At 52.9% G+C, this 12,959-nt stretch overlaps 2 protein-coding genes across 2 annotated transcripts; one reads left to right on the plus strand and one right to left on the minus strand.

Annotated features, from left to right (window-relative positions):
* Positions 1–566: 566 nt before the first annotated feature.
* PHKG1 (phosphorylase kinase catalytic subunit gamma 1) lies at positions 567–7,810 on the plus strand. Its single transcript, XM_062506840.1, has 10 exons — positions 567–1,327; positions 3,028–3,161; positions 3,443–3,618; positions 3,908–3,962; positions 4,567–4,632; positions 4,813–4,976; positions 5,487–5,577; positions 6,349–6,502; positions 6,589–6,714; positions 7,510–7,810. The coding sequence occupies exons 2-10, from the start codon at positions 3,079–3,081 to the stop codon at positions 7,759–7,761; spliced, it is 1,167 nt and encodes a 388-aa protein (XP_062362824.1). The 5' UTR covers positions 567–1,327; positions 3,028–3,078; the 3' UTR covers positions 7,762–7,810.
* Positions 7,811–8,606: 796 nt separating this feature from the next.
* On the minus strand, positions 8,607–12,574 carry SUMF2 (sulfatase modifying factor 2). Its single transcript, XM_062506841.1, has 9 exons — positions 12,526–12,574; positions 12,179–12,341; positions 11,416–11,530; positions 10,908–10,952; positions 10,555–10,705; positions 10,232–10,287; positions 9,765–9,849; positions 9,164–9,323; positions 8,607–8,770 (listed from the first exon to the last, which is right to left on the minus strand). The coding sequence occupies exons 1-9, from the start codon at positions 12,572–12,574 to the stop codon at positions 8,665–8,667; spliced, it is 930 nt and encodes a 309-aa protein (XP_062362825.1). The 3' UTR covers positions 8,607–8,664.
* Positions 12,575–12,959: the final 385 nt, after the last annotated feature.

Here is a 12,959-nt window from a genome sequence, read left to right on the forward strand (position 1 = left end):
ACTCCTGCCATAGCTGCCTCTGATGTGATCCAACTTCACAGCTGCAATTTAATTTAGCACAAAATGGAAGAGTGAATAATAAAGCAGAATGAGCTAACATGGGTTTAACTGGTTTTGTTGATTGTTGTGTTGAATGTATGTAATGTGGTCTTTAAATAAACTTTTCTCTCTAGAAGTTCCTTGCTTCAGTTGACTTTGGGTGCTGGAGTTGAAGGGTGAGGAGGTGAGAATTGATTTTGTCAGGGTCTTCTGCAGGTGTTTCTTTCATCCTGTGGTAGGGCTGAATCATAAGAGGAGGATGGTCCTGTGGCCTTTCCCTCCTGCCTGGATCAGGCAAGTGACAAAGCCACTTGTGCTACATGAAAATAATTGTTTTAAAAGGATTTATTGATGCAAAGTGCAAATCCTCCTTTTTTCCATCGGAGGGAGCAGCCACATTGGGGCTGATAAACACCTGGAAAAGCGTGGATGAGCTGTGTTTCTACCAGGCAGTGTGGGGAATCACTCTTCTTTGAAAAGGGGCAATTTCTGTTAAAAATCCCCTGAGGTGCTGTTACGCTCTTGGACATTCTGCCTAAAGCATTTCACCTCTCACCTGCAGTTCCTGGAAGTAAAAAATAAAATACTAAATCAGTAGTCAAAAAGGACAGGAGTCGGCTCACAGACGTGATGAAGACAGAACTGCCTATCCTGGTGACAGGAGCAGCTTCACATCTGAGCAGAGATCCCGTTTCTGGGGTGTCCTGATGAAACTGAAAAAAAACCAGCCCGTGTTTTGGGCCAATCTGTGATAACAGGAAATGGCCTTAAGCTGATAGAGGGGAAATTTTCTTAGACATTAGAAAAAAAAAGATAAAAAAAATCCCTGTTGGGGTGGTCAGACAGCGGAACAGTTTCCCAGAGAAGCTGTGGAGTCACCATCCCTGGAGGTGTCCGGGAGGCGCCCGGCCCTGGCGCCGGGTGACGATTGAGCGGCTCAGGGTCAGGGCGGCAGCGCTGGGACCGGCTGCTCTTTACAGCTCCTTGCCCGCTGTCCGGGGGACAGCCCCAGCTCCCGGCGGCCTCACAGCAACACCCCCGGGGAGGAGGAGCCGGAGCCGCGCCGGGGCTCGGCGGCGGAAGGGTTAAACCGGGGAAGTGCCGCAGCTCCGGGGCGGCCCCCGGCCCCCCCTTTGCCCCTTGCCCGGCCATGCCCGCCCGCCGCCCGCCGCTGCCAACTCGCGCTGCGCTTTCTCCGGGGCCGGGCGGCGGTGGCGGTGGCCGGCCCTGAGCTCTCGGCGGCTCCCGGCGCCAGGCCCGGGCCCAGCCCGGCGCTGCCCTCAGCGAGGTGAGGAGCCGGCGGCGCTGAGGGGAGGGTGTGTGTGTGTGTGAGGGAGGGGGGGGGTCCTGGCCCGGAAAACTCCCGTGCTCAGCGTTCTTTGTCTCCGGGTCGGGGCTGAGGGAGAGGGACCGCATTCCCTGCTGGCCTAAAAGCTTGTTTGTTTGATTGATTTACCTTGAGTTTTGAGGGTTTATGCTAATGTACGTTTGATGTATCTTTGTCCTCCTCAGAGATCTCCCCTCTGTGTTCCTCCGCCTCACCCTCGCTGTTCGTCCGGCCACAAAATCCCCTCACGACCCCCCTTGCACTCTGCTCATGAACCCAGGGTCTCCCGTTAGAGCCCTGCTCCGCCTGCTTACATAATTCCTGGATGTTTTAAACAAACTCCCGGGTTCTTCCCTCCCAGGAGAAGGCAGCACGCAGATTCCAGGCTTCTCCCCGCAGTGTCCATGGATGCTCCCCAGCCTCCAGCTCTTCCCCACAAAAGCAACGCCCAGGACCTGGATTTTCAAAAATAATCAGTGTTTGGTTACCCCCTCCCCACCCCCCTTCACCTCGGAGATATTTTATTTATCCTGCTTCCTGGTCCTGCCTCTCCTTCGTGATTTCAGCTTGGTTTGGTGCTACTCGCAGTACTTCCAACAGTTAAATTTTTTTAAGTTAAACTCATGGCTGTTTAGAAATGCTCCAGCCTGTGTGAGACATCCCTGGCAGCAACAGCCAGACGCCCAAAACACCACTTTGGTCCTTAAAACCAGGTCAGGACAAATGCACGTTGCTAATGAGATTTACATGGACTTAGAGCTGCCAGTGCCCTGGCAGAGTTATTGAGAGGAAAGCTCACAGAACTAGGGATCTCCTGCCCACCTCTGTCCCCTCTCCAGCAACAAATTGTCATCCCAAAGGGACAGATTTGCTGCCCGGGCTTGTAAGAACTGCTTTCCATCCTAATTGCTCGGACTCCGTGTATGGGCACAGAAACAAGCTGCTTAAGAACCCCTCCAAGCTGAAATAGGAAAAAGAAATGGGACAAGAGCCTTTCAGGAGTTGTGGAGGCTGCTGGCAGCTGCACAGGAGTGGCTGAGGGAGCTCTTTCAGCTGCTGTCCTCACGCTGGCTCAGCTCCCACTGTCCCCAGTCCCCCTGTCCCCACCTGCAGCCCTGTCTCACCCAACCCCTCTCGCTGCTTCACTGACCCTCACTACTTCTTTTTCCTCCTCAGTCCTCTTTCTCTTCCCTTTAAATGTTATTTTGCCTCCTTATTCTCAGCCAAAGACAACCGTGTCATCTTAAAAATAATAAGGAAAAGAAAGATAGAAACAATAGGGGCAGATGCCAGCTCCCACTTGGGGTGGTGTTGGTGTGGGGTAGTGTTTCTGAAGGCTGCTGTGTGGGCTGGGCACAGGGAAGGGATGAGGTTTTGGGGTGTGCAGCATTTCCCAAAGCCTTGGCCCCAGCCAGGCTGGTTCTGCCCCTGGGGACAGGCAGGCTGTGAGGGAATCCAGTGGGGTTTCTCTTCCCTGTGGGATCTCCACAGCATCCCAAGGGCAAAGTTTGGCTTTTCCAAGCAGCAAAATACCTCCTTTGACTGGTCCAGGATCTTCCTTCTCTTTCTTCTTCCTCAATGTTTTTTTGTTTTCCATAAGGGACTGATGATCCCAGCTCTGGGGACAGTGAGTGCCCAACCTTGCTCTTTTCTCCTTGCAGCCCCTTTCTGCCCTCAGACAAACCCAGAGTGCTGCCTGACAGGAGCCAGAGATGACCAGGGAAGAAGATCTACCAGACTGGAACTCATCCAAGGAGTTTTATGAAAAATATGAGCCGAAGGAGATTTTGGGCAGGTAAAGCTTTATTTTTGGCAAGCGGCTTGTTTTGGTTTCACGTCCTCCAGTACCAGATAGGAACAGTGTTCCCTGGGAATCTGATACAAACAGGGCCCACAGCAGCATGGGGCTAAAAATAGCATGGAACAGCACTTTCCATCAGCTCAAAACCTTCTGTCCCACCGAGACAGGGTGACAGAGCGAGACCTGCTGGTGCATGAAAATCCCAGCCAGCCCAGGTGCCGGTGGCTGGGCAGGCAGGGATGCAACCCCCCTTTTCTCCCTGTTTTCCCTGGCAGGGGGGTGAGCAGCGTGGTCCGGAGGTGCATCCACAAAACCACGAGGCAGGAATACGCCGTGAAGATCATCGACATCACGGCAGGGAACATCTCCCCCAAGGAGGTGCAGGAGCTGCGGGAAGCCACCACCAAGGAGATCGACATCCTCCGCAAGGTCTCGGGCCACCCCAACGTCAGTAAGTCAGGCCTAGAGCATCCAGGCAAGGGGAATTTCTGCCCTGTTTGTTCCTCGGGGTGTCCCCAGGAAGGGTTTTTGGGGTGAAAGCCCTGGATGATGCCAGGCACCTGCTCAGAGCATTGTTTGCTCTCCCTCTACACACACCCCAGCAGTGCCCCCCATACTGTCTCCCAACCACAACACTTGTGAAGATTAGCTCCTCATTAACTCAATTAGAAGTTTAATCAGATTTTTAGTCCGTTGCTGGATGGGAACGCTGTGCTCACAGCCCCTGTGCTTTATTGCAGTCCAGCTGAAGGACAGCTATGAATCCAGCACCTTCTTCTTCTTGGTGTTTGACCTGTAAGTACCAGCTGGCTCAGCACCCTGGGCCCACTCCCCCTCTGCAGATTGGTCCCAGCTTTTTATGGCCCAAAAATGGCAAAGTGGAGGGACAAGCAGCCCATAAGGTAGAAACAAGCCCCAATTACTGCAAGCTCATTGCAGCCCTGCTGCCAGCACTGTTTCCCCTCTGTCAGCGGCTCAGTGCTGCTCGGGTTTCCCTGTAACCTTTGGTGGGAGCTGTCATGCATCCCTGAGGGTTATTTATATGTTCAATGGGACCATGGTGTCTGCAAAGCCACAGTTCCCAATGCCAGGACAGTGCAGTGGATGTCAGAGGTGGGATGGCACCGGGAGAGCCCCATCCCTGCCCCACCTTTGATGGTTGGACTTGGTGATCTTAAAAGATCTTTTGCAACCTTAACAATTCTGTTTTCATCCAAAACCTGCCCTTTCCAGGCACAGCTTCTTCTCCTTCTGCCTGATATTTTACTGAAATATATACAGGCATTTTTACCCCTTTTTATGGAAGATATTTTGGGCTGATTGATCCTCACCAGAGACTCAGGGCTGGTTTGCTGTTGAAGCTCAGCCTCTGCCTGACTGTTTCCCCTCTCTTGTGCAGGATGAAGAGAGGGGAGCTCTTTGACTACCTCACTGAGAAAGTCACCTTGAGCGAGAAAGAAACCAGGTAAGACCAGGTGCAGAGGGGGAAAATCACCTTGTGAGAGCAGAGCGTGGGTTTGAAGGGAGACCTTGCAGCCAGCATGGCACCCTGGGCTGTGTCCCCGTGCACTGTCCCTGTCCCCATCCCTGGGATGGTGGTGCCAGTGGATGTTTGGGATGGGGAATGAGCTGTCCCCATCCCCAGGAAGATCATGCGAGCGCTGCTGGAAGTGATCCAGTACCTGCACTCCATCAACATCGTCCACCGAGACCTGAAGCCAGAGAACATCCTGCTGGATGATGACATGAACATCAAGCTGACAGATTTTGGCTTCTCCTGCCAGCTGAATGAGAATGAGAAGCTCAAAGGTAGGGAGCTGGCAAGGTGGGGGATGCTGGGCTGGTGAGTTTTGTCAGCCCCACTCTCTCCTTGTCACCAGTCTCACCTGGGGGTGCACACTGGTGCTGTTTGGCTGCTTTTGCTGTCCTTACATACAAGTTCTGCCTGCACCTCTCTCTCCTTGCCATGAAAATGTTTCTGCTCTTTAGGAAAACCATCCTGATCCGTTCCACTTCTTTTTTCCTCCAGTTGACCCCCATTATCTTATCCACTTACGTCCAGCATTATTTCCCACAACTCCTACCTACAAAGAGCTACATATCCAACAACAGGCATCCCCTCCTACAAGCATCCATAAAATTTTATTTGCTCACTTTTTAGCCACAATAGTACACCAAAAAAGTCACCAGTGAGATGCACACAGGTTGCAATCCCTCCCTGTGAGCACCATTCCTGCAAAGATCCCACCACGGGCTGCCTGGGGACAGCTGGGAATGGCACCTGGGTTGATGCTCTGCCCTGTGTCCCTGTCCCCACAGAGATCTGTGGCACTCCTGGCTACCTGGCCCCCGAGATCCTGCAGTGCTCCATGGATGATGAGCACCAAGGCTATGGGAAGGAGGTGGATATGTGAGTGAGAAGCTGTTCCCTAAACACCCACACACAGGGTTTGAGGCATGGCCAGGATTGTGCTGACTGGGGACCCGTGTGAGTGTTTGGAAAGAAGGAAACTATGCACCAAAAGCTAATCTTGGTGGCTGTGAGGGGCTGTCTGGGTCACCAGGGGGCTCTGGTGCAGGGCAGGAGGAGAAGCAGCCTGGGGACAAGCCCATCTCCCCACTTTGCTCCATTGTGGGAGGGATAGCAACACTTACCGTTCGTGGAAGTCAACACAGGCTCAGCTCCAAGATCTGGGGGTTTCAAGTTCACCTTGTGCAGCCCCTGAGAGAGCAGCCATCTCAGGGCAGCCCACTAGAGCTCTGCAGGGACTTTGCCACCAACTCTGTTGGCTTCAGGCTGCAGATGTCAGAGTTGTGACACACACCAGGCCATTTCATCCCCTTTCCAGTTTGAGCCAGGACACCTGGCACTGCACAGCCTGAGCTGTGCCCGAGGGCATCCAGCCTGGATGGCATCACCGAGCCCCATTCCCTTCCCTAATACACTCTGCACGGGTCAAATACTCCATCTCAAGGCATTTTCCTGCAGCATCCAGGGAGCAGCTCCCCATCAGCTCGGCTCAAAACGAGTTCAGCCCCCCTCCCCAGGCACACGCAGTGCAATCCCCGCTGCTTTTCCAGGGAGGTAAAGGCAGGTTGGGCCAACCCTGGGGTGCAGACCCAACTGGGTGCCCCGGGGGTGGCGCATGGGTGCTGGAGGCTCCGTGTGGGCTGCCCACAGGTGGAGCACCGGGGTGATCATGTACACCCTGCTGGCCGGCTCGCCGCCCTTCTGGCACCGCAAGCAGATGCTGATGCTGCGCATGATCATGAACGGCGATTACCAGTTCGGCTCCCCGGAGTGGGACGATCGCTCCGACACCGTCAAGGACCTGGTGGGTGCTTGGGTTGGGAGAGCTTGGAGTGGACGGGGTGTGGCAGACCCCTGGGATACCCCAAACTGAGCGGGTGGCCTGTGCAGATCTCGCGGTTCCTGGTGGTGGACCCGCGGCAGCGGTACACGGCGGGCGAGGCGCTGGCACACCCCTTCTTCCAGCAGTACGACGTGGAGGAGGTCCGGCACTTCAGCCCCTTCCGCAAATTCAAGGTGGGGATGAGGCTGGGAGCTCCGGGAGGCAGCAGTGGGATGGGTTTTCCAGCTGGGGGCTGGGTAAGGCTGATGGGGCTGGGTTTTGGGAAGATGCAGCAGCCTGGGTGCAGAGCAGGCACTCCTTCAAGGGAGGGAGTTAAGGGAGAAGGGAGAAGCTGCCTCTCACCTCAAAAAAAAAACCAAAACAAAACAAAACCCAAAAACATTGAAAGAGTCTGGAGAGTTCAGCCTGGAGAAGACTCCAGGGAGACCTTAGGGCCCCCTCCATTGCCTAAAGAGGCTCCAAGAGACCTGGAGAGGGACTTTGGGCAAAGGGTGGAGTGACAGGGTAAGGGGGAGCAGCTTCCCACTGCCAGAGAGCAGGGATAGATAGGATAGTGGGAAGAAATTCTTAGCTGTGAGGATGGGAAGGGCCTGGCATGGGTTGCCCAGAGAAGCTGTGGCTGCTCCATCCCTGGAGGTGTCCAAGGCCAGGCTTGGACTTGAAGCAACCTGGGATAGGGAAAGATGGCAGGGGGTGAGAAAAATGGATTTTAAGTTCCCTTTAAACTCAAATCATGCTGTGATTCTGTGATTCCCTGGCATGAATCCCTGCCTTTTGCCAGCCCCACAGGACATAAACTGTGCCAGGCACTGAACTCCCTCCTGACTCCCCCACGTGGGGGGGATGCCCTGGGACCACCCCATTATGGGAGAACTCGCCTGCATGCCAGGCTGTTGTGGGAGGATTCCCCTGCATGCCAAGCTGTTGTGGGGGTTCCCCTGAATGCCAGGCTGTTCCCTGTGCCCCAGGTGATCTGCCTGACCGTGCTGGCCTCGGTGAGGATTTACTACCAGTACCGGCTGGTGAAGTCGGTGACCAGGGAGCTGGTGGTCAGGGACCCCTACGCCCTCAAGCCCGTCCGCAAGCTCATCGACGCCTGTGCCTTCCGCACCTACCGCCACTGGGTGAAGAAGGGCGAGGCCCAGAACAGAGCTGCCCTCTTTGAGAACACCTGCAAGGCCATCCTGCTCACCCTGGCGGCCGAGGAGGGGCTGTTCTGATCACTGCCCCAGCCCCTGGTTTGGCTCACAGTAGGCGAGTAAAATCTTGGAAAAACAAAATGGTGATTCCCGGGGGTTTTTAAACTTTCTTTCATTTGGCTCAGGACTGGTGCAAATACAAACCCAGGAAATAATTTGCTCCTGGGGTGTGTAGCACTGGAAGAATGGGTTTGGAGAAGCCTCCTTTTAATGGAGGCAGAACCAGCTGCAGCTCCCCGTGGGGAAGGCTCAGCCCTCAGGCACCTGCAGTGCCCCTTTTGGGACAGTTAAAGCTGGATGAGGGATCGCTGAGCAGTGTTCTAGCCCACCCTTGTGGTCAAGGCTCCTGGTCCCCTCAGGTTTGGTGCAGAGCTCCTGCACAGAGAGTTTGTGCTGGTTGTAACTCCTGGGAGAGGTGGGGCATTGGTTTGTGCCATCTGTCACACGTAATTTTGTCACTGCTCAAATGCCAATGAAGGTGCCTTGTTTGGCACCTGGGAAGGCTCAGCACTGCTCCAAAGCTGGGACTTCCCAAGGGAATGGGGACTGATTATGACTCCCCCTTGCAGGGATGTGCCCCTATCCGTTTTCCCCTGGCAGCCCCACACTGATGGTCACAGGGGGCTGTGGGTGTCCCCTCGCTGGGGCTGCAGGTCAGAGCAGCTCTGGCCCAGTCCCACACATGCAGCCCTCTGCTCTACATGGACAACAGGAGAGCTGGAGAATCTCCCACACCAAAAGGACCCTAAAGACAAATCCCCCCTTCCTGCCATCCCAATCGCTGCTCCCACCCAGACATCCCAGCACTGAAAAGGTTGAAATTATTTTTAATTTGAAAAACAATTGGGGTTTAATTGAAGTGACAGCTGGGGGCTACCGTTCATCTCCACAGGAGAAAATGTCTCAGGTGTTCCCAGTGAGCCCTCAGAGCTCAGGTTTGCTCTGGCTTTTCCAGGCTGGGACGGGCGGGATGTCGGCAGCACAGCGGAAGCTGAGGTTGTCAGAGGCAGAGTCTGGTGTGTTCCCCATCCTCACAGGGAAAAAAAGAGACCCAAAATTAGGGATCCTTCCTAATTAACACATATCCTTAATTTGTTAAAACACAAAATGCGTTTTGTTGCTTGCAACAAAATGTGTTGCTTACAACCCAAACGTGACCTGCTAGAACAGCCTAGAAACATCTTCCACTCTCCCTGAATAACTCAGAGAAAAGCATTTAATTATTAATACCTACTGGAAAACATTATTTGAGAAGCATTTAGGAATGGATTTATAGCAGGGGTGTTTTTAGCCATATTTGTAGTGTGCTCTGCCAACTGCTTCTCAAAAAAAAAATGGTGTAGGATCAAACAAATGTTTTTAAAATAAAACCAGCCCAGAGAAAACCCTTGTTCAGCAGCAGCTGGGCTTTGGCCAGACCTACCTGGTAGTGACAAGAGCTCTGTGGTTTGCAGAGCCATCTGCAGTGTCAATCCAAGAAGCCCCTCTCAGCACCTGCATGTTCTGAGCCCTGGGTGCCCTTCCTGGGGCCAGGAATTGCGATGCTGTCCATTCCCAGGTGTTTCCCAGCAGGTCATAGAGCCCTGAGATGGTTTTGTGCCAGAATTAGGAGAGCAGGTGTACAAGAGCTGAACATTCGGTGTATGGGAGGGGGAACAACATTCAAAGCATCATTCAAGAGTGTGGGTCAACGGTGAGGCTGAAGAAATTCCTCACTGTATTTCAAACTTCAGTGTGTCCTCATTTTCCATGTGCATGAGAACATGGCAGCCAAACAATATCTTTGCAATTCTGTTAATCCCACTGAGTTTCAAAGTCCCCCAGTTTAAAGGGAGGGGGTTTGGTGCCTGAAGTGCAGCAGGTGCACCTCAGCCAACTCCAGCACCAACCATCCATGCTTTTCCTGGGCTCACTTTACTCCAGATCCCACACATCTGGAACTCTTGCCTGCTCCAGGATTTGATAATTAACAATAATTTAGGAAGCAGATGCCATCCCCAAAGCAGGGTGAGGGTGCTCTGTACCGTAGCTGTTCTGGGCAGGGAAGGCTGTCACTGGGGAGACGCCGTGGTAGCCATCCTCAGCCGTGTCCCCCTGAGGGAAGTCACCCTGGGGGAACAGAGATCACTCCCAGTAAAGAGCCACCCCAGAAACAACTCCAAATCCTGCTCCTCACAGGGCTGTGCACACACTTCAAGTAGGCAAATAACTCTCTGGTGTCAGTTCATGCTGGTCAAGAGAGATCAACCACCTGAAGTTGTCCCAGGTTCCCTCTTCAAACAAATTTATCCATGAATTTTTAGAAGCAGGAGAATCCTGGTTTCCCAGGGAAGTTGGGCTGAGCCTGTTCCCTCTGAGGGTGTTTTTACAACCCCCCAGGAGATCAGTTTCAGTTCCCACAGTGCTTCCCAAGACACCCTCATTTAGTAGCTGAGTGAAACCCCACCGTGAGGAGAGCCCAGCACAGATGGGATGATTTTTAGGATCTTACCTGCCACAGGTTTGTACGGTTTGGCTGGAACTTGTTTCCCCAAGGATACATCCTTTCTGCCAGGGAGGAAAAGACAACTGTTAGTCCTGGGTCACTCCAGCCAGGCTTTTAAGACTGTCCTTTTCTGCTCAGCTTGGGATACTAAGGTTTTATTAATTTATTTTATTAATTATTAATATTATTACACTCCCAGGCCAAAAGAGGTGGTTCAAAGCCCCCCCAGATTAACATCTGAAAACATCCCTGGAGGGAGGTTTGGATCTGGTGGAGCTAACACCACTCCATGCCTGGTTTGGGAAAAGCTCAGAGCTTGTGCTACGTACGCTCCAGTCCTCCCCTGGCAGCAAATTCCCACTCCTCCTCCGACGGGAGCCGCTTCCCTTTCCAGGCACAGAAGGCCTGAGCATCATTCCAGCTCACGTGCAGCACTGGGTAATCCAGCCTGTCCTTGATGCTGGAGCCAGGGCCTGAGGGCTGGGAGGGATTTAAACAGATTTGAATTAATTTTATACAATTTTCTATACAAAGGGAATAAGGGGTGGAAGAAATAAAAGGATGGAAAGTGTTTTTTCACCTATTTTTGGTCAGTAAGGTTCAGCACACACAACACACACGAGCTCTCAGCATGGGGAGGAGTCACCACACCAGGATTTTACTACACCAGGATTTTACTCACCTGTCTCCAAAATGCCTTCTCGATAGGCAGCCACCATGGGGCTGACTGGGGAAAGAAATGACACCAGATTGAAGGTGGACTGGTGACACCTGGACTGGTGACACCATCCCACAGCAGGGTGTGTTAGTCTGGGAAAGGCTGCAGTTTCAGCTGGGTTATCACACACATTTGGATGCTGCTTTCCCACAGAGCAGAGGCATCTGCTTTTAAAAAGTGAAAACAGATCAAGAGGGTCATGCTGTTCAATTTTTCTATTTTAAAGCAGGATTACTGAAGTACTTTGAAACACATTTTACTTCCTCCCAGCTCCCTGGAGTCCAGACTGACAGCTCACAGAGCAACGAAACAGAGGAGCACATGAATCAACCCCAGCTCAATCCTGCTGAGGTTCAAAGCCAAAACAACCCCAGACTAAAGAAAAACCTCAGAGAACAGCCAGCCTCTGCAAAGAGGCAGCTGCTCCTCAGTGGAAAAGCAACACCAAACTCATCATAGGATTCAGATTTACCTCCAGTTTTTGGGTGACTTTTTTTTTCAGCTCTTCAGATACGAAATCCTCAAAGACAAAGCTCCAGCCAAATGCTTCTGCTTCTGTTTTGTATTTCTTTTCTCTAACAAACTCCCTGGCATAAATACAACATGCTCTGGGTAAGAGTTCTTCAAGCTCTGCATCACAAAGCTTCTTGTGCAATGAGTTCAGAGCAAGGCAAAAGGTACAAAACTTACAGACACCCCCCAGCTCCAGATAGTTTGATTTAGATTTAACACATAAAACAGTCCAGTGTGCATCTTTGCACAGGTTTTATGTTACCTGTGCAGCCTGCATTCAGGTTTCCATAATTGCAGAGAGAGAAAAAAAAAACCCTTAAAAGCCAATAAAACCTGTGGTTGCTGTTAGTAGAAGAGGAGAAGAAGGAAGGAAAAAATGTGGAAGAGAGGGAAAACAAAGCAAGAGGAAAGGGAAAGGGGGAGGAGAAAAAGAGAGAGGAAGAAGAGAGAAGGAGAAATAAAGGAGGAGGAAGAGAAGAAAAAGAAAAAATGAGGAAAGAAAGAGGATGAAAAGGACAAAAAAAGGAAATAAAAGTATGTTTGCAAGCTACACTGCCAAGATGGTTCAGCTTGCAGCTGTGGGGGTGATTTCCTATTGACAGACACGTTTTTTTTTTCCAATGAGCACCCAAGCATTGGCTTTCAGACAGCAGGAAGCAGCCCAGAGCACCGGGCACCACAGCTGCCGCTGCCTACAGCCGCCCGAGGCACGGCGGGCTCACCTGAAGTCCCTGTTTGTCACCGGCTGTTTGTCCAGAGCAAACGGCTTCACTGTCACCTCCCTGGCGGGCCCCTCCTCGCCCCTCTGCAGGGAGCTCGATCCCATCTGGAAGGTGCCTCCGGGCAGCTGCACCATGCTCGCATCCTCTCCGAGCGCTGAAAAGGGAAAAATTCGGTACAAGTTTCATCTTTTTTTAAACACGAGCGAGGCGCAGCGACCTGCGGGATGTCCCCGGTGCGGAGGAATGGCTGACGGCGCCCGCCGTGTGCGTTCAGCTCCAAGTTCCATTTTCGGGAAGGGAGCGATCCCTGCCCTGGGGGATGTCAGGGAGGTGGTTTTGGGGGCTCTCACCCAGCACCCCCCAGCACAGCAGGACCAGCCCCGCCGCCGTCCCCATCCCGGAGCCGCGGAGGAACCGCGGGCCCGACCCGGAGATGCTGCGGGCTCGGGGAGCGCTTCCGGGGCATCCGGGCCCTAGGAAAAGGGATTTCTGTCAGTCCCCGGCTGCACACGGCTTAGAACTGCCGGGCAGCCCTTCTCCACCAGGGAGGCGTTCGGGGGTGCTCGAGGGGCTTTTTTTAAGGTTTCGTTTATGGTCGTTCAGCGAGGAGATTCCTCTTAACACAAAGCACCGCTGGGGTTAGGGAAAATCATTCCAGAGGGCAGGAGCCTGGTGCCTTGCCACAAACGCACTGAAAGCTCTGCCTAGACCTGCTCTGGCACTCGTCCATAAAATAATTTATTGCAGCAGAACCAGCATTAAAAATGCACCCGGGACAGCT

The sequence above is a fragment of the Cinclus cinclus genome, chromosome 22 (genome assembly GCF_963662255.1).
Source record: "Cinclus cinclus chromosome 22, bCinCin1.1, whole genome shotgun sequence".
In the NCBI taxonomy this organism is placed as follows: Eukaryota; Metazoa; Chordata; class Aves; order Passeriformes; family Cinclidae; genus Cinclus; species Cinclus cinclus.

Excerpts from the sequence above, each read along its gene's own strand:
- SUMF2 (XM_062506841.1), bottom strand. The coding sequence starts at position 12,574 with ATGGGGACGGCGGCGGGGCTGGTCCTGCTGTGCTGGGGGGTGCTGGGT. Across the intron at positions 9,850-10,231 it reads ACCGTACAAACCTGTGGCAG|GGTGACTTCCCTCAGGGGGA; the intron begins GTAAGATCCTAA and ends CTGTTCCCCCAG. Across the intron at positions 8,771-9,163 it reads AGAGCTCTTGTCACTACCAG|GATGGGGAACACACCAGACT; the intron begins GTAGGTCTGGCC and ends TTTCCCTGTGAG.
- PHKG1 (XM_062506840.1), top strand. The coding sequence starts at position 3,079 with ATGACCAGGGAAGAAGATCTACCAGACTGGAACTCATCCAAGGAGTTT. Across the intron at positions 3,963-4,566 it reads TTCTTCTTGGTGTTTGACCT|GATGAAGAGAGGGGAGCTCT; the intron begins GTAAGTACCAGC and ends TCTCTTGTGCAG. Across the intron at positions 4,977-5,486 it reads TGAGAATGAGAAGCTCAAAG|AGATCTGTGGCACTCCTGGC; the intron begins GTAGGGAGCTGG and ends CTGTCCCCACAG.